The sequence below is a fragment of the Haemorhous mexicanus genome, chromosome 3 (genome assembly GCF_027477595.1).
Source record: "Haemorhous mexicanus isolate bHaeMex1 chromosome 3, bHaeMex1.pri, whole genome shotgun sequence".
NCBI lineage: Eukaryota > Metazoa > Chordata > Aves > Passeriformes > Fringillidae > Haemorhous > Haemorhous mexicanus.
This window is the reverse complement of record NC_082343.1, coordinates 118341860-118361121: the sequence shown is the minus strand read 5'-3', so window position 1 is coordinate 118361121 and position 19262 is coordinate 118341860. Positions and strand designations below refer to the sequence as shown.

The following is a 19262-nucleotide window of genomic DNA, read 5'->3' as shown; positions in this document are numbered from 1 at the left end:
GGGAGTTTCCCAAAGGATACCGAGCCCTCGCGGGAACGGTCGGGGTCCGCAGGATGCCCGGTGGCCCTGCTAGCACCTTCATCACCTCCAGTTTCTGCTCTAGCTCCTCACCTCGGGGAGTTTCGGTGCTGTGCTTCTTCACCGTCTTGCCGGCTGGACGGTGTCTCCCGCCCGTGTTCCAGCTCACCGGAATGGCCCGCAGTCCACGGGCAGACAGAATTCACCACTCCCCGTCTTTTCAGGCTGTTCACTTTTTCTCACCTGTGCAAGGAAGGTGACTTTTCTGTTTTCCTTATGTCCAGCGGTTGTGCATTCCTGCATACATTAGGTCTCTGGTTTTAAGTAGAAAGTGTACAAATGAAAAAACACGTAGAACTTAAATACCAGTTTTTATAGATGTTTCCTTCATAATTGCTGTTGTTAACTTTGCAGAAAGGAAAGCCTGACAGATCATTTTCACTCTCCTTTTTTCTTGCAGATCCTTAACTGCCACTGAAGTTCTTCATAGTAATCTTCACTCTTATGCAGAATTTTTTAATTATGAAAATCCCATGAATCTTGATACACATGCCATGTTTATCATTTTGGTTCTTCTAATCCTAGATTAAGCCAGTGAATTGCAGTAGACTCTGCCTGCCTGTTTATTCATTTTTATCATTATAACTTCATAGCCCTGATTTTTTTCTGTGTCCTTCTCAGTGAGGTTTCTACACATTTCTCATGTAGAGATTTCCCAGACAATGCTGTTGATGCTACTGTTTGGGTGTAAATAATGCAAATACAAACATCCAATTGACTTTACTTCCTGGAGGCAAGATTTATTGTGAAGTTTTGATCAAGCAGTTGTGACTTTTCTCCTGCTGCTTCCCTTACATTTCCTTGAGGAAACTCTGGGGCTAGAGGGCATAGACACAGTTTAATCATTCGTGTATTGATATTAGTGCCTGCTACTGAACTTCTTAACTGGTGCTTGGGGTGTCTCTTGCAGTTGATAGTGTGAATCACATTTTTCTAGGAAGAAGACAGGCAATTAGCCATAATTTCTTTTTTCTTCTGTTTTCTTTTTTTGGTCTGTATTTTTTGTTTTGTTTCATTGGATTTTTTTTTTTCAGGATGGTTTTTTTTTGGTTTGTTTTAGGTGTTGGGTTTTTTGTGGGTTTTTTTGGTTCTTCCAGTTTCTTAGCCAGTTTCTGTTTATGGCAAAATACTACCTTTGTTCCCTAGGTTTCAGTTTTGGTATTCTTTATACTTCCACTAGGCAATGATTTTTATTTTCTAGTCTGTATAACTACTGGTTTTGTCCTGAGTTTTCTAATGAAGAATGGCATTTAGTTATGAGTATTTGGAAGAAGGTGGTGGTACGTGTTTGTCCATGTGCTAGGAGCAACCTGCAGCAAATGAGATGTTCAACTGACTTGTACACATACTTTTACAAAGATGTGTTAAATTACATGTCTTAATAGGAGCACAGCAATTGATAAGTGACAAAAAAAATCTTTGTTAAATAAGAAAAAGGATTCTTTGATGTGGATAACATGAACATCTGGGCAGCAATGGGGTAATAAAGCGAGATAAAAAGGAGGGCATGAAGGAGACTAGAAACAAGGTTCTTGGCAGGGTAAATGGAAGAATTACTTCATTAAGGAAAAATAAGTACTGTGTATAAGCTAGCGAATTAGTATCTAAAATATTTGTCATCAAGTGATAAAGTATAGGCAGAAAACATATATGAGTGAATGTACTGGAGACAAAGAACACTCCACCATGTCCTATTGTAAGGGAAGGATTTCATATGGGGAGTGTGGAGGGGCTCATCCTTGGTTTGATTCCAGTCCAGTTCCGCTGGAGTTGGAAAGGTTAAGCTCTTCTAGTTACAGAAAACAGTGATTTATTTTTCAAAGGGTGGTGTATGCATATCCTCAAAGTGATGTGCAGGTGGTTGTGCTTGGCTGCATAGTGAAAGATGCTAAAAGAAAACAGATGATGCTGTTAAGGTGAATTGTTCTGCCTTTTTAGGACACCAGGACTGGACATCACAGACAGCAGAAGCTCAAGAAGTCCTTAGGAAATAAAAAGTATGTGAATGGTTTTTGTCTAGTGTGATTGAAGGCAAGAAAAAAGCTGAGAATATTCTGAATTTTAAGAGATGCAACAATTTTAATTAATGTGTTGAGAGTCTCAGCTGACTTCACTTACTGGTTTGTAGGAAATTGTTTTTCTGGCACTTCAGTGTGTATTAGCTTTCATTTATTTTTTTTAAAGGATTTTAGCATTGCGAAGATAAATATTTTAAGTCCAAAACCAAATAGTGCTCCGAAAGGTATGTATTTTGGGTGTGATTGCAACTTAAAGACTTTAATTTGAGAAATCCTCTCCCCATGCTTCTGCAGTACCTCCTGAAACATAGTATGTAATGACCTGACCCGGTGCCTCAGTGTCCCCCCCTTATTAATTCCTGGATTGATGTGTTAAAGGTGAGCTCCACAGCTCAGAGTATTGACAGAGTGGCCATCACAATCATCACTCGAGTAATCTACTTATTTCAGTTGGTAATTGTAATAGCAATGGGATACATTGCAAAATGTTTGTGTTCCCTTTCTTTCCTCTTTATGTGATGGTATTTGCCCAGGGAATAGGTACTCTGTGTTTCTTTGACACCTCATTCAGTTTGCTGTCATGTACACGAATGTAGATGTCCAGGCGTTTCAAGGCCTGAGAGAAATACTTTGGAACAGTGAAGCAAAATTCCCTCTGACCTCTGGGAAAAAAAATTTAGTGCTGCTGATTAGTCTAAAGTAGTCTTAATGTAGTGTGATTTGTAGGTTGGAAGGTTGCCTTCATTGCTGAAAGCCTCGCTAGTTAAAATTCTTACTGGCATGAAATCTTTAATTGCGTAGTGCCAGCCCTGATTCTGGAAGTATAGACTGAAGGAGATCTTGCCCTTTGTGGGGTGGAAAATGTCTCTTTTGTAATGATGGGCTGCAGAAATAGTCTTATATTCCAAGGATAAATCCATATTTTTAAATTAAGATTCACTTGCTCCTGCTTCTGAAGTTGAAAGTTTGAGGTAGGAGGATTATTTTTTTCTGTTCCTCTAGAGATCTCGCTAATGTCATTATCAAAAAGATGTACTGAAAAACAGCACTGAGGACAGTGTTTTATCTTGCTCGCACTTTACAGTTCCCAAAACTCTGGAGATTCAGTGAACTGTGATAATAATTTTTAGAATACTTGGGAAGATGAGAAGGATGTTGTCTGTCAAGTTTATTGTGATTGTGTGCTAGTATGCATCCATACACACAGGAATTTGACTTGATGTTTTCCAGGTGTAAGCAGCTTGAGGAGGTGGAAGCTGCTGTTGTAGGAGTGAACAGTGACTCTGAGGACACAGTCACCAACATTTCCCCTGCCTCCCCAAAGGCCCCAGTGAATGGGAGTGCAGAACCCAGGAGCAAGCGGACCATTCGCAGGCCTGCTTACTGGTTGGAAATGAGAGGAATGAAAAACAGTGTGAACAAAACTTCAGAAAAAAAAGGTATTTATTACTGCTGGTCCAAGGCAAAACTGATTTTCTCTCTGGTTCTTCAGTGAGAAATTAGTTTGCCCTTGAAAGACATGCTGCAATTCAGCCAAAAATTACAAGCTTGCTAGTCCTGCTCATGTATTAGAAGAAATGAACTTTTGCCACTGCACAAATACAGGTACAGTTCTCTGATATTATACAGTTCCTTTTGAGACACTTGTTTATTAAAGTAATCATTCTGTGCCTGAACTCAGTTCTATCTGTAGAAGAGGTAAGAGTTACACCAATCATATCAGAAGTAAGCTTGAAGAGGTTTAAAAATAGAACCATCAACACTAAAGATGTGACAAAGGGGACCATTCAGTAGTATTTGGGATTGGATACAGCTATTGTGGTTGGTAGATTATTATTTTTTTAAGGATGTATTCATTTTCTCACATTTGTCAGTTAAAATTTTCTGATTTGCAGTGGGTCTGGTTTGGGTCATAGGTTGTTGCAGGAACATTCAGGTTTCCTGGCCTAGGAGCTGTTTTCCAAACTTCTTGTGTGGCAGAGAGTCAAAACTTCAATCTTCTTTAATGCACTTTCTTCTTACCTCTGAGTCAGGATCTGTATTCCATTCTGTTGTGGGGAGAGGCAACTTTGGTAGCTTGATAGAAAAGTGAGATTGCTGTAGCTGCACAGCCCCAGGTGCAATCACTAGCCAGACTGAGTAAGTATTCCTGTAGGAACAACACAGACCTACAACAGACACGAGCAGGAGCCACGCAGATCAGCACGCACACAGACAGCACCAACAGCCTCCATCCTTATACACTCAGTCTGCTCAGTGCCTGACCTTTGTATCCCAGTCTCCTCAGCTGCTGCACCATGGGTGCACTGCCCTCTGAGGCCTGCAGAGCCATGCCAGGGGCAGGTGAAGATCTCCCTACAGACAGGCTCGTACTCACAGACCCTTCTTGGTGTCAGACATGACAAGATTTGTATACTGACCAGTCACCTATTTACGTGCAGGTGTTCTTTGCTATCCTCCTACACCTCTGTTTTCCCGTACTTGATCAACCCCAAATTGGGTAATTCTGTCCCTTTCCCTCCCTTTGATACCACTTCTGATCATCCTAGTCTTGTGTAATCCTGAATTGTTCTCCACTCAGATCCCAGGTGCTACATAACCCTAGGCAGTAACACCACGCTCTCCCTTCTCACTGTTCCCCCTTCCAAAGGGGGCTTCAGAGAGGGGTTCCCACTGACTTATCCTCATGGGTCTCCTGGGACAGACTCAGGAAGAAGCTGTCTGTTTCTTTAAGTCTATAATTGGTGTTCCCTATTGTGCTTCTGTGCTCATCTGTATTCATGGAGACAAGATTTTGATAGGCTTGGAAATATTCAGGGCAGGCATGATATTATTTGAGTTTCTATATGCTCCTTTTTGTGTGAGTGCAGGTGAGGTTTTTATCACATAACCTAGTGCTTTTTGTCTCTTTTCCTGAGGATTATTTTTCCAGGCCATGCTGTGGCACTGTTTCTTCCATACCTGCTGTATCACAGTCTTGTGGGCCATGGGGTGCCTAAATTTTGCTGAGTAAGAAGTCAGTGTCCAGTTCACTGGTGCACAGGTGCCTCACAAGAACTACTTTTTTTTTTTTTTTTAATAAGTATTGAATACAAGGATAAGGTGAGGCAGCAGTAGACTCAAAGCTGTTATCCAGACTGAATACTGAGACTGAAGCATATCTGTTCTTACTTATCAGGAGAAGTACTGTTAAAAGGCAAGAGGAAATCTGAGCAAAGGGAAGGCAGAGATGTTAAAGACTCTCCCAAGAAGAAGCAGAAGATTTCGGGTAATACAAATAACTTGTAATTCCTAATTACCAGCCTACAGGTACTTTGACTTGCCTGCCCAAATGACATCTTCTGGAGTCTTCAAACTCTGTTTTTGATTCTGAATGTTTTGTTCTAGGAAGCCATTGACTAGTGTCTGCTTAATCAGTGGGAGGTGATCTAATTTCAATCTGTCTTAGAAGTCCAACAAAGGGAGGGAGGAAGGAAATTCTGGGAAGTACAGGCCAGTCTGCATCATTTCAATTTCCCAAAGGATTATAGACTAAATAATCTGACACATTGCTTGTAAACATCTGGAGATTGAGTAGGTGATAACAGAAGTATGGGTTTGTTAAGAGGAAATCAAACCCAAACACTTTTTTATTGCCACAAAGACCAAGGGGAGAAATGTGTGACACCAGAGGCGTTTCATTCCTTCAGAAGGTTTGTCAGTCAGCGATTAGGTGCAAAGGAAGGTGTACAAGTGGTGGAAGTAGGAGCAGGTGACACAGAAGTGGACATTTGCTGTCCAGTCTTGCAAGGATGAGGTTAGGAAAGCCATAGCCAGCCTGGAGTTGAGTCTGGCAAGGGATGTGAACAGCAACAAGAAAGGATTCTACAAGTACATGAACAGCAAAGGGAAGACCAGGGAAGCTGTGAGTGCAGTGCTCCTCAGAGCAGGGGAGGTGGTGACAAAGGACACAGAAAAGGCTGAGGTACTCAATGTGCCTCTGTCAGTTAAAGGAATCCTTCAGGAATCCTAGGAACCTGAGACCAGACAGAGAGAAAGTCTGGAACAAGGAAGCCCTACACTCAGTAAAAGAGGTCAAGGTTAGAGCACTTAAACTGGATTTACCCAATCATTTGCCTGTAGTCTTGGTTAGGTGGAAAGGAGAAGACTGGAGATTAGCCTGTGTGACACCCATCTGCAGGAAGGCTCAGAAGGAGAATCCAGGAAACCACAGATGTGTATGTGGCTCTGGCCCTGGTGCCATGGAAGGTCATGAAGCAGATTATCTTGGGTACTGTCATGGGGCATCTACAGGACAACATGGTGATCAGGCCCAGGCAGAATGGCAGGTACTGCCTGACTCACCTGATGTTCTTGTATGACAAGTTGATGCACTTAACCAATGAGAGAAAGGCTGTGTGGATGTTATTTACCTGGACTTTAGTGGAGCCTTTTGACACCATTTCCCACATCATTCTTCTGGAGAAACTGGATGCTCATGGCTTGGATAGATGCATTCTTTGCTGGGTGGAAAATTGGCTGGATGGTTGGGCCGAGAGCAACCATCCAGCCAATTTTGGGGCATGGAGTGACATCCATCTGGGGCCAGTCACTGCTTGTCTTCCCCAGGGCCCAGTATTTGGCCAGTCCAGTTTAATATCTTTATTGATGATCTAAATGAGGGGACTGAGTGCACCTTCAGTAAGTTTGAAGATGACACCAAGTGGATTAGGATGTGGATCTGCTGGAGAGCAGGAAGGCTCTGCAGAGGAAACAGGACGGGCTGGAATGATGGGCCAAGGCCAGCAGTGTGAGGGTCAACAAGGCCAAGTGCCAGGCCCAGCCCTGGGGTGACTGTAACCCCATGAAGCACTCCAAGGCTGGGGCAGAAGAGCTGAAAAAAGCCCTGTGAGTGTTGGTCAAGAGTGGCTCAACACAAGCCCAGGTGTGCCCAGGTGGGCAAGAGGCCAGCTAGGGGCCTCTGGGCTGTGCCAGCTCTGGGGTGGCAGCAGGGCCAGGGCAGTGCCCGTCCCCTGTGCTGGCACTGCTGGGGCCCCTCCTGCCAGGAGAGACCTGGAGGGGCTTTAGCTGGGAAGGAAATGGAGCTGGGAAGGGAATGGAGCCCCAGGAGGGGCTGAGGGAGCTGGAAGGGGGCTCAGCCTGGAGAAAAGGAGGCTCAGTGGGGACCTTGTGGCTCTGCACAATTCCCTGACAGGGGGGGTCAGGTTCTGCTTCCATGGAAGTGACAGGACAAGGGGAAATAGCCTCTAATTGCACCAGGTTGAGATGTGATACTGGGAGCAATTTTTTGCCCCAGAAGGACTGTCCAGCCTCAGTTCAGCTGCCCAGAACAGTGATGCAGTCCCCATCCCTGGAGGGATTTGAAAGGTGTGTGGATGTGGCACTTGGGGACATGGGTTAGCAGTGGCCTTGGCAGTGTTGGGGGAACTGTTGGACTTGATGATCTTGGAGGGCTTTTCCAACCTAAACAATTTATGATTCTAAGTCTCATGGTGCCTGACAGGTTGCACTGAAAAAAATGCTGAGAGCTGGCTGATGTCATTGTGAGGCCACTCCTGATTATCTTTGAAAGGTGATGGTGACTGGCAGAGGTTCCTGGAGGCTGGAAGAGAGAAAATACCACTTGTCTCTTCAAGGACAGAAAGAAGGAAGATCTGGGGAATTACTGGCCAGTCTGCCTCACCTCAGTCCCTGGGAAGCTGATGGAGAGAATCATCCAGGAAAGCATTTCCAAACACATGAAGGACAAGATGGGGATTTGGAGTAGTTGTCATGGATTCATGCAGGACCAGTCACGCTTAAATCAACCTGATAGCCTTCTACAATGAGGTCACTAGCCTGGTGAAACAGGAGTATAGAAGGATGGCTCATGGAATGTCCCTGTATTTAATTCTGACTGTTGTTTCTGTCACCAAGGACTTGGAAGTGTGTAGACAGCACAAAGCTGAAAGTGACAGCAAGTGTACTGGAGAAAAGGCTAAAAGTGAAAGTGGTCTCGACAACAGAGAAACAATTTAAAAATAGAGAACAGTGTAAAATTAATGATATTGTTTGGGAAGAAACACTGTCACAGCTGAAAAACAACAAGCAGCCTCCCAGGAGCCAGTGCTTCAGAAGAGGATTCAAGATCCATAGCAGATCAAAAGCTGACTGGGGACTAGCAGTATCACAGTGGGTTTTTAAGAAGACAGGTGTTAGACTGAGAGCTTTGAGGAGGAATGTAGACTCTGTGAAGTAATTAGACACGTGAAGTAATTATTTTGCTCTAATGCAGGGTCACCATGGAGTGCTGTTTCCAGGCAGAAGCACTGCAGTTCAGGAAATGTGTGGGACAACTGAAGAGGACAGGGAGATGAGAGCAAACAGCATAACCCATGCTGAAACAATAAGAGTTTTTTAGTCTAAAGAAGACTGGAATGAGTAGAGCTATGAGACTCCCTATGGTTGTCATCAGATGGACTCAGCCAAACTGTGCACAGATGATGTGTCAGTGTGAAGAGTTCCCATCCCCTGAGCTTGGAGTATGAGCAACCATAGACTTACAAGTATTTGGGTGGGACTAATGCCTGCCACTATAAATAGATCTTGAAAGGGAGTAGGAAACATAATCTTAACATTGCTTTAAAAAAAAAAGCATTGAACATTTCTGAATAACTTTGAGACTAAATAGCATCCTTCTAGCGAAAAAAAGAAATCTGGTTTTTATTGTAACAAAGCTAGCAGAACTGACTATTCTGGCTTGTCTTGTTTGTGTTATAACAGGGAAAAAACAGCAAACTGGAACAAAAACAAACTCCAGAACAAAACGCCACAGTGTTCAGAAAGAGCCAGAAACCTATGACACAGGTAAGAAGAGGCAGTAGCTAAGAGTTGCTCATGAAGCAAATAAAAGATAAATGTGATTCTAGGATTTGAATCTGAGCAACAGCTGTGCTTCTGGTGTTTTCCATTCAGTAGTTCACTGTACTGTTGACAAGGAGGAGCTGGCTGCTGTGCTGGCACTGTGTCAGTACTGCAGAGTAGAACTGAAAGGACTGCACACTGCTTGAGTGTAGTTCCATGTTCTCTGGCTATTGCATAATGTAACAGTGAAGGAGGAATCACTTTTTGAACTGAACAAAAGCCTGTTAAAATAGTTGCATTATTAAACACATTAAAATATTTATCGTTTTTACTCAGCAAAATATGTTTGCAGGAAAAACTCCGCAGCTGTTGCTGCCAGATCCCCTTTCCTGGGAGCCAGAGACCCAAGCAATCTGTCCTAGAAAAATAAAATCAGCCTTGATTCAGTGAGTGGAATAACTTGGAATTTGTAAATCACAGCACTCATTAAACACCCCAGTTTTCTGCCAAGTGCTGTTTGATTCACAAACTTTCCCCCAGGAGAGGGACAGCCTGGCCTGTTATTACTGGGGAAAGAGGAGAGGCTGTGGATCTTGTTACAGTAAGAATTCAGGCAGATGGCGGCTACACCGCTTTCTTCCCAGAACCCATTTTAGTAATTTATAATATTGTGGATTATGTCAAACTTCTGCTTGGGATTTCATAAAGAGGCCAGAAACTGAAAACCATGCCACACAGGGGGCTTTTCCCTGGCTGTTGAGTAACTTGCCCTGGTGGTCTGTGACTGCTTTTACTATGAAAACACTTTGGCCAAAAGAAAGGCTTACTCAGCATGCTAAACTAATTGTGTGACAGAAATTAACAGAGAGAAAATGTCCACTGGTCAGGTAGCAGAACACACTTTACAAGAGAATGGTAGATCAAAGGGTGTTCGTAAAATGCTCCTTGACAGTGAGTGATGTGTGCCTTGTGACAGTCCATACCTGAAGCTGCAAAGGAGCTGCATGTGTTGAAGTGCAGCTGGACACAAGTTTGGTAGCATGTGACCTGTTTCTTTTTAGGGTTCACTGCACACATTGAAGGAGGAAAAAAAAAAAAAAGATGTTGTGTTAGCACTGGTGTTCTAAACGTTGTGTTTTGACAGGTAGTATGGAAGCACAGTGGTCTTTAGAGATTCAGGACAAAGGCCGAGTTACCTGTCCCACGTGCCGGGCTGTGGTGAGGAAGACTGTAGAAGGACTGAAGAAACATATGGTGAATTGCAGGAAGGTAAGAACACAAGAGATGAGCAATGATTTCTTTACTCCTCTTCAGCTTACTGATAGAAATACCTGCCTGTTTTGTGTTGTATTTAAAATCAGTTTCATCTCATCACCATGTCCCTTAGCAAGAGTCCTTTATACATCTCTAAGAGCAGTGATTGGTGCTCCTTGCCCAGCCTTTTGCTGGAGGTTTGGGGTAGTGAACAAAAGTGTAGTTATTTCATTGTTCCACTAGATTTTAGACTCCATAAAATCAGTTCTTTGAAGAGAGTTACCAGGCCCAAATAAATTGCTCTGCTCTCCTGCTCCTTTGCCCCAAAGAGTCTTCCACTGCTTTGATTAATTTACATTTAAATGCACCACATCCTTGTTTATTTCTAGGAAATGTTCACGTGTCAGCACTGCGGGAAGCAGCTGAAGTCTTTAGCAGGGATGAAATACCATGTCATGGCAGACCATAACAATCAGGTAACACAGCTCCTGTGCATCTGAAACTCCTACAGGCAGAACAGGCTTTGGTCCTTTCCTGCTACACACAGACACAGAACATGGAGTGCTTTTTTTGAGTGTTCTAGCTGTTCAAATCTAGTTGAACTATTATTTTTCCAATGAGACTTGACATCTGAAAAACAGTAGAATGTTACCAGAGATGGTAGGCATGCAATCTCATAGAAAGAGGGATGGATTTCTGTTTAGGCTGTTAATAAGTCACACATAAAAGGCATTCCCAATCAGAATGAAAAATATTAGGCTGCAATTTTCAGTCCTTTGCTAGAAAGGAGGAAGCTCTTCTTCATCCAGAGCAGACTAGATTTGAGATAAAATAGCAGAAGCAGCAATTAGTTCTCATCTCTCTTTACTTTAAAAATACTAATCTAACACTAGATTAGTACTAATACTACAATCTGCTTTTCCTCTTTGCTCTTACTTTAAAGAAGGCAATGTCTCCTATTGTAGTTGTGAAGAATTAGAACTTTTGAAAAGGTCGTTTGGAAGTTTGTGTAAAGTTCAGATAATTCACTCTGAATTTTTTTGCACAATTCCCAGTACTGCAGTTTCTGAACCTACAGCCATAGGATGCAGGCCAGGGATCATGTTCTGGCCCTGAGGATTAGGTCTGTCACCGAGTTGTATCTTTTTACTCAGTCTAGGTGTAATATTAGGTAAAGTAAGAAATAATGTACAGTAACCATCAGAGAGAGACTAAGAGACTTGAGCTGTAGTTCTGCACAGATGAGTAATTGTTACAAGCAGTCTGCTTTACGTTAGTCGGGCTGAGTGGAAACAGTAGGACCAGTAAATGTTTAAGATGCATAATTTTCTGTCAGTTTATTCCTTATAAAGATAATTCCTCTTTGGTTTAATCCCAGTCAGCTGCCAAGCCCCATGCAGCCAGTCACTCCCTCACCTACAGGATGGGGGAGAGAATCAAAGTGAGAAAACTCATGTGCGGAGATAAAGACATTTCAATAGATGAAGCACACAAGCAAAGCAAAACAAGGAATTTATTCACCACTTTGGTAGGAAGGTCCAGGTATCTCCAGGACCACATGGCTTCATCACACGTAGTGGTAGCTTGGTACAACAAATGCCATCACTTTGAATGTCTGCCCCTTCCTCCTTCTTCGCCTAGCTTTACATGCTGAGCATGGTCGTGTATGCTCTGCAATATCCTCGTGGTCAGCTGGGGTCAGCAGTATGCTCTGCAATATCCTCGTGGTCAGCTGGGGTCAGCAGTATGCTCTGCAATATCCTCGTGGTCAGCTGGGGTTGGCTGTCCCAGGTATGTCCCCTCTCAGCTGCTCGTGCACCTCCAGGCAGCTCTGGCAGAACAGCATGAGAAAAGCCCTTAGCGCTGTGCAAGAACTGCTCAGCAACAGCAAAACCATCTCTGAGCTATCAACCCAGTTCTCAGCACAGATCCAAAACACAGCCCCACACCGGCTGTCACCCCAGCAAAACCAGCAGAGATACAGAAAGTCATCATTATAGTAAATACATGTCTGTAAAATCGTTAAGTTGCAGAGATTTAATTATTTTAGAGGCTTTCCTGCCCCAGTGTGAGTAGTGAATTCCCTGTGAGGAGAACTGTAAATGCTGAGCATCCTGTGTTTTTTATTCATCTTTCTGCTGTGCTTTAGCCAGTTATGAAGGAGGGAGAAGAATTGGATGAGCAGCTCGAGCGAGAGCACCTTCGGAAGGTTTTGAAGCGAATGGGAAAACTAAAGTGTACAAGGGAGGTAAGCTGCACTGTGCAAAGTGTCAATTAAACAGCAGTGTTTTATGCATAGACATGAAACGTGAGAATGGCCAGCACCAGAGCACACTCAACAGCAAAGCAAGATTTGTTTCAAGATCCCAGCTATGCTTTTAAGGCAGAGTAGCATAGAATCATAGAATGGTTTGGGTTAAAAGAGACCTTTAATAGTCATTTCAATGCCAATTCTTTGTTGCAGATTTTGTCTGTCCAAATAGACTAACATTAAAGTTCTCTACCTGCCTGTCTCTGCTCTGTCAGGATAAGTGCTAGTACTTTGGTCAGCAAACTGTGGATCTTGTTCACACTGGGGGTGTAATCCCTTAAAGAACTGTTTTCTTCCATGTGTTTTCCTTTTGTTGGCAGGGCTGCACAGGCAGCTTCACCAGCATAATGGGATACCTATATCATGTTAAAAAATGTGGGAAGGCTGCTTCTGAGCTGGAGAAAATGGCTATGAAGTGCCATCACTGTGAGAAAGCATACAGATCAAAGGCAGGACTTGTCTACCACCTCAGATCGAAGCACGGGCCGGTGAGTGCCCCCTGCAGTGGTATCAGGGGACTGGGGTGGGACTTCAGCCACTCAGGCTTGAGACATGTGTAGGCTTTTGTCTGCTACTTTGTTGGGTAATAACAGACCACAAATATTTGCATTTTTCCTGCCTCTGGATTATTTTGTCCTTGATAGTTTCCTTCTAGGAGTAGCTGTTGCTTGTCTATGACTAGGATGACATTTTTAATAGTAAATCAGCATGGCATCAGAAAATTACCTGACTTCTGCTCCATGAAAGAGTGATGCTAACATAACTTGTGAGATGCTTTCTTTTGCTCCTATAATTCTCACCATTGGAGCAGAACAGGCAGTCGTGTTGTCCATGAGGGTTTTACAGTGAATGATGGAATACCTTTCAAGACTAGCAACTGCATGAAGCTCTCTACTTGAGCCTCACTGCTGTGATCCCTGTGAGCAGTTCTGGGGGTCTCTCTGACCAATGGGATGCACTTCTGTCCTGTGTCTGTGACACTAAACCATAGCTGATGCAGCCTGTTTATGAGGAGTTCAGCAAAACATTTATTCCCAGTATTTAGTGTAACTGAAATAGGAAGCAGTAAAAGAGACTCACCTTTTTTGAGCCTTCATTGCAGGTCACTTTCCTCCATGAGGAGAGAAGAACAGAGAACCTGAAAGAAATGAAATGGGAGCAAAACAGTGCAGGCAGAGTTCAGAGACGATCTGCAAAGGTGGCAATCTACTATCTCCATGAGCTGGCAGGAGAAGAGCTGGCCAAAGAGTGGCCCAAAAGAAAAGTTCTGCAGGACTTGATTCCAGATGACCGGAAGGTACCAGGCCTTAAAAATGCTCTATAGGGTTTAAGTTTATACCTCCACATCTAATGAGTCTTGTACTGGCTCCTACCCCATATTTATGGCACATGGAAAGCAGTGTGTTCTGTGGGGGATTGGGTTCTGCTCTCTCTCTCTCTCACAGTATTTCTGCAGCAGCAATTGCTGTGGTGCAGTGTTATGTTCAGGCAGGCTGTAATGACTGTAGAGCTCTGTTGCTGGAATTCCCAGGGGGGCACAAGGAACACGGGCTATCACAGGCTCAGATCACTCCTGCCATGCTGTAAGGCCCCAGCAATCTTTCCAGTCTCTGATACATGCTGTGCTATTTCACAGTGCTTTAGACTTCAGAGTTTCCAGTAGTGTCCTTTAGGCTGTGAGTGAAAGCCAAAGGAAAATAATGGATCTCAGCAGCATAAGGACATTTAGAGCAATTGTTGTAGTCAAGGCAATGGAGGTTTCAGATTCTGATATTGTGGGGTGTTCCAGATATAGTTAATGTTTCTAGAGAGTTGGTAAGAGAAGAGAGCATTGATTATTGGGAGTTTGCCCATTAGAGTAGGAGAAGAGATAGCACTTCTGTCTCAGCCTAGAAGAGGAAATTCTGCATAGCCAGCATTACTTGCAGCTCTTGATTCCATCTTTGTCTCAGCTGAAATACACTCGTCCTGGACTGCCCACATTTAGTCAAGATGTGCTGTGCAAATGGAAAACGGAGATAAAGATGTACCGAAGAGTCCACTGCCCAAATCAGGTAATCCTTAACTGTTTCTGAAGCCCCAGAGGGGATAGATAGGTCTGTATGAGCCAACAGCTTCCCATAACCCTGAAACTGCAGTTGGTCTCTGTGGGAGACAAAACCTGCTCCATCTCAATATGATAGTTTAGTGTAATTAAGGCCCTGTTTAGTCTTGGGGATGTATGGGGATGTTTCTTTTGTCTTTTGCATCAAAGTGCCCTGGGGATGATCCTTTGGGAATGTGTGTGAGCACCTGAGAGCCAGTGACTTGGTGTCAGGCTGGTACAGTTTTCTCATCCAGGTGGGCAGTTGGTCAGTTTGGAGGTTTGAATAGTGGAAAAATGACAGACCTCTGCCATTCTATCTAAATCTATTCATAGAAGGAGGGAGTCAAGTTGGAAATACAAGAGTGAAGAGACACTGCTGGGACAGCACTTAAGTGTTCTTCATTGTACTAGACCAGCTTTAAGGTCTTTTCAACCTGGCCTTGAGCCCCCAGGCATGGGGCAGCCACAGCTTCTCTGTGCAACTTCTGCCAGGGCCTCAGCCCCCTGACAGGGAAGGATTCCTTCTAGTCCTGCCCTCTGGCAGTGGGAAGCCATTGCCCCTTGTCCTGTCATTCCAGGTCCTTGTCCAAAGTCCCTCTCTGGCTCTCTTGGACCCCTTGGACTGAAAGCTTGGTTTTTCACAATGCCTTACAACAGTCACGAGTCAGATCCAGTGGGAACAAATGGCCCCACTGGTGGAGGTGGTGGACATCTCCATGTGGTGCATGCTGTCAGAGCCAAGGACCAGTGGCAGCTGCCCTCTGGGTTTGGCGTACCGATGGTGCCTTCCCCCTGCCCTCCCCTACCCTACCCCCAGCACTCTCTCCCCAGTATTCAGACTAGCATAATTTTCAAGATCAGAATTGCTGCCCTGTGTTGTCTGTGGAGATTCTGCAGAGAGCAGATGTCCTGTGTCACCAGCCAGTGACCCAGCAGCATGTCTTGCTCCTGCCTCCTGTTCTGGGACCTGGGCTGAGGGCTGAGCACAGTGTGGTACCCCAGGACTGCTGCCTGAAGCTCCCCATGGGCCAGGCCTCTAAAGCTGCTCTTTAGCTGAGATCAGGGGTGTAGGATGCTGTGCTCCTGCTCTGTGCCACTAGACATGAGCAGTGCAGGAGGGAGAAGTGTCTTGGAACTGCTCTGTGTGCTCTGCTTGAAATTTTTCTCCGTTGCACTTCAGGCAGAAAGCAAACTGTCATTTTAGTCAGGCTGTTGATGGAGCATGAGAGTAACTGTTGCAGGAGTCTTTTTTTTATGTCCAAGTGTGCTCAGAAACTGGAAATATAAATACTAAGGTTACTCTTCTAATAGTCTTTTTATCAGAAGCATTCTGGCTGTGGAGGATTAGTATCTGCCTCCCTCTACCTCTCTTTTGCACTTTTGGGATTGGCCTCCAGACATAATAATGCTTTATTGTCCAGGAAGAAGTGATTTCTTGCTAGCATGTAGTTCACATTTGGGTTTTTTTTACTTTTTCAGGGTTGTGAATCTGTGTATGGCAGTGTCTCAGGACTCAAGTCTCACCTTGGCACGTGTACCTTGGTTGGTAGCCTTCTTCTTAATAGCCCCACTGTCCCTCTGAGTTTGCTCAAAGTCTTGTCCTGCCACCTGCTGATCTGAGATCCTCACAAGTTCATGGATTCGTGGAATGGTTTGGGTTGGAGGGGCACTTAAAGATCGCCTTATTCCAGCCCCCAGTTTGGGTGCTCCCCTATGTGCTAAGGATGCCATTGTAAACAATACTTGAGAGCAGGAGAAAGCACCTTTCTGTCATTCCTTTTAGTGACACAGCAGTTCCACCTGTAGGTTCACAGCTACAAGAGCAGCTTTTCCAGGTGCACTGCTGGAGACCTTATGGCATCTCAGAGAGCAGTCCTGTGCTTCCTGGGCACAACTGCTCACTCAGTGCTGCTGTAGCTAAAGCTGTCTGCTGTGGATGAGAGCTTCTAGATTTTATTGCTGGGTTCTATCTGAGCAAGATTTAATTGAAATATATAGGTTTATCAGCCTCCTAGTCCAGCAACTCTTGATGGAATTTTGTTTGTTTTGATGCCAGGGAGACTTTGTGGCTGGTAAATACAAGTGTCTCCTGTGTGAGAAGGAGTTCATTTCAGAGAGTGGGGTCAAGTATCACATCAACTCTGTGCACGCTGAGGTAAGACAGGCAGAGTGGAACCTCAAACTCAGGATGTTGGAGGTGGGGAGAGTGTCTTAAAAAAATGCTGGATGTGTGCCATGTTTTAATTTTCCTTGCTTACTATTGGGAACAGGGTCATTAAACTTAGCTGGTCTTATGTGTTAGTCTGGGGAGTAAGTGTTGTGTCATGTCCATGCCTTGTCCCAAGCTGCTGCTGCTCTGTTCAGCTCTGCAGCATTTCCTGTGCCTTTACCTAACCAAATGTCAAATCAAATCTGAATCCTCTGAGACAGAGTGATACCTAAGGAGGCACATCAAAGAACAGAGCATTGTAAGGCAGTTGTCTTTCCAGATCTTACCTTTCAGGGAAACCTTGTCCCACAAGGCAGCTATATTGTAAGCCCTGAGAGGCTTTATTTGGTATTTCCACCACGATCAGTACCAACCTGTTGCCTTCTAAACCTGCAGGACTGGTTTGATATGAATACAACGACCACCAAAAGCTTTGAGAAGCTAATGAAAATTCGCCAAAGGGAAGAGCAGAAGAAGCAACGGAAGAAACGTCCTTTGACCAAGGGCAAAAAGAAGAGAGCTGGTACCCTGGCTGCCAAGAAGCTCCCTGCTGTTGGAGCTGAAAAAACAAAGAGAAGTAAGAGAGGTTGTCCACCACAAGCAGATGAGAGCGCGAGCAGTGAGGAAGGGGCACCCCAAGTTGCACAGAAAGCTGAAGTTCCAAAAACCAGCCACAAGCGAGGCCGAAGTAAATCCCTAGAAGATGAGAAGGAGTAATCCTAAAGCTTTTCAGTTACAAGCCCCACTTCTGTCAGGCTCATAACCCACGGCACTAATATAAGCAATTGAATGTCTTTGGGACTGTGACTCAGTTCTGCAGGTGACTTTGATACTGAAACATCTGGTCAGTTGTGAGTTCAAACCAAAGCTGTGGTGCAGAGGCTGCTTCTGCCAGTGGAGTTCCTTTGCTCAGTGGCACTCACAGTGTGATTCCTGCTCTGGTTGCAGTCTCAGTTTGGTCATACTAGTTGCTTGTATAGTGGTTTCCAGTACAGCAAGTGTCTGTTTTGTCATCTTCCTCTGATGTGTGAGATCAGGGTTCTTTTTTACAGTTCTTCTCAAAAGGGACTGACTAGCACAATGTTTAGGTCTCTTCAACGGGGAAATCCTTTCTTGCACAGAATGCACCCACACTAAACATGAGAACAGTGCTGTACAGAATGCAAAGACTCTGGCTTGCCCTGTCACTCTCCTGTCTGTTGTCAGCAAGGCTGCCACAAAAGAGACCTTCTCAGTGTTTGCTGTATCCTGTTGCACAAAGCTCTATTTCATACCCCGGTGTTTAGGCTCAGCACCAGACAGCACCAGACCTGGAAGTGGTGGAAGGTCATTATTACCCTTGTCAGGAACCCACTGTTCCTCCTGCATCTGTCTCCTGTAATGCTGGACATTAAGCATGTGTAGAAAGTCTTCCAGTGCTGCAACAACTGAATGCTCTCAAGCCTTTGGAGATTCACCAGCCTTTTAGAAACCTTGGTAACTGATGTACTGAGGTGGCCTTTGTGTGCCCTCTGAAGCCCACCTGTTCCATGCTCACCTGGGAGACATACTGCAAGACAGTGCATCCCTGCATGAGCAGCCTGCTAGTGCTGGGACCAGGTTCCATGAAGCTGCCTTGCCAGCATGTGGTTCTTTGTCATTCCAATGCTCCCACAGTGTCTTTTCCCCCTGCTCTGCAGATACCCCCTTCATTGTCTTACATAACTTGTTTCTTTTCAGCATCACCTCTCTGTGCAAATGAGATATATTAGCAGTGGCTTCCCTGTGTAGAAAAGGTTAAAAGAGGGGTCACCATTTTAAGTCATGTTGTTGGCATTGTCTCTGGATCATAAGACATAATATCTTCCTGTCTCTATAAATCATAGAATGTTAAGGGATTGGAATGGACCTTAAAGATCATTTAGTCTCACCCTCTGCTGCCACGGCCAGGGACACGTCCCACTAGACTAGGTTGCTCAAGGCCTTATTCAGCCTGGCTTAGAACACTGCCAGGGCTGGGGCACCCAGAGCCTCCCTGGGCAACCTGTTCAGTGTCTGAATGCTGCAGATGCCAGAGGAGCTAGCAGGAAGCAGCAGCACAGGCAGTCCTATTTTTCAAAGAGGGAGTTCTCCAGACTTTGTCATCCAAAGACCTGCCATACCAGAAAATTGCAAAATTTGCACTGTCTGACAAAGTTGCTTCTGCTGAAATTCCCAGGGAAGGCATTGCAGTGTGTGGGGAACAGGCAGATTTGTACATGTGTGTTAGTACCAGCACAATCCCATTGTTTCTGACAGCAAAGAATACAGTAGGGCCAAGGTGGTCTCCAGAACTTTCTTTGGAACTAGGTGCTGCTGCGTTTGCAGGTGCTGTGCTGAAAGCAGATATGGAGACTGTACAGGATGTGTAGAGTCTGCAGTGAGATGGGCAAAATCAGAAAACAACAAAATAAAATGTCACCAGTGCAAGAACCTGGTTTCTTA

At 44.5% G+C, this 19262-nt stretch overlaps 1 protein-coding gene across 1 annotated transcript in view; it reads left to right on the top strand.

Annotated features, from left to right (window-relative positions):
* The window catches only part of ZNF512 (zinc finger protein 512), a 19815-nt gene extending 553 nt beyond the window's left edge, over positions 1-19262 (top strand). Inside the window, exons 2-14 of the mRNA XM_059843268.1 lie at positions 2017-2075; positions 3327-3535; positions 5275-5364; positions 8859-8942; positions 10084-10208; positions 10583-10669; positions 12343-12441; positions 12825-12992; positions 13607-13801; positions 14457-14558; positions 16070-16132; positions 16647-16745; positions 17196-19262. Of these exons, the coding sequence (XP_059699251.1) occupies positions 2017-2075; positions 3327-3535; positions 5275-5364; positions 8859-8942; positions 10084-10208; positions 10583-10669; positions 12343-12441; positions 12825-12992; positions 13607-13801; positions 14457-14558; positions 16070-16132; positions 16647-16745; positions 17196-17516 (1701 nt within the window). The 3' untranslated portion in view covers positions 17517-19262. The remainder of the gene's footprint in view (positions 1-2016; positions 2076-3326; positions 3536-5274; positions 5365-8858; positions 8943-10083; positions 10209-10582; positions 10670-12342; positions 12442-12824; positions 12993-13606; positions 13802-14456; positions 14559-16069; positions 16133-16646; positions 16746-17195) is intronic.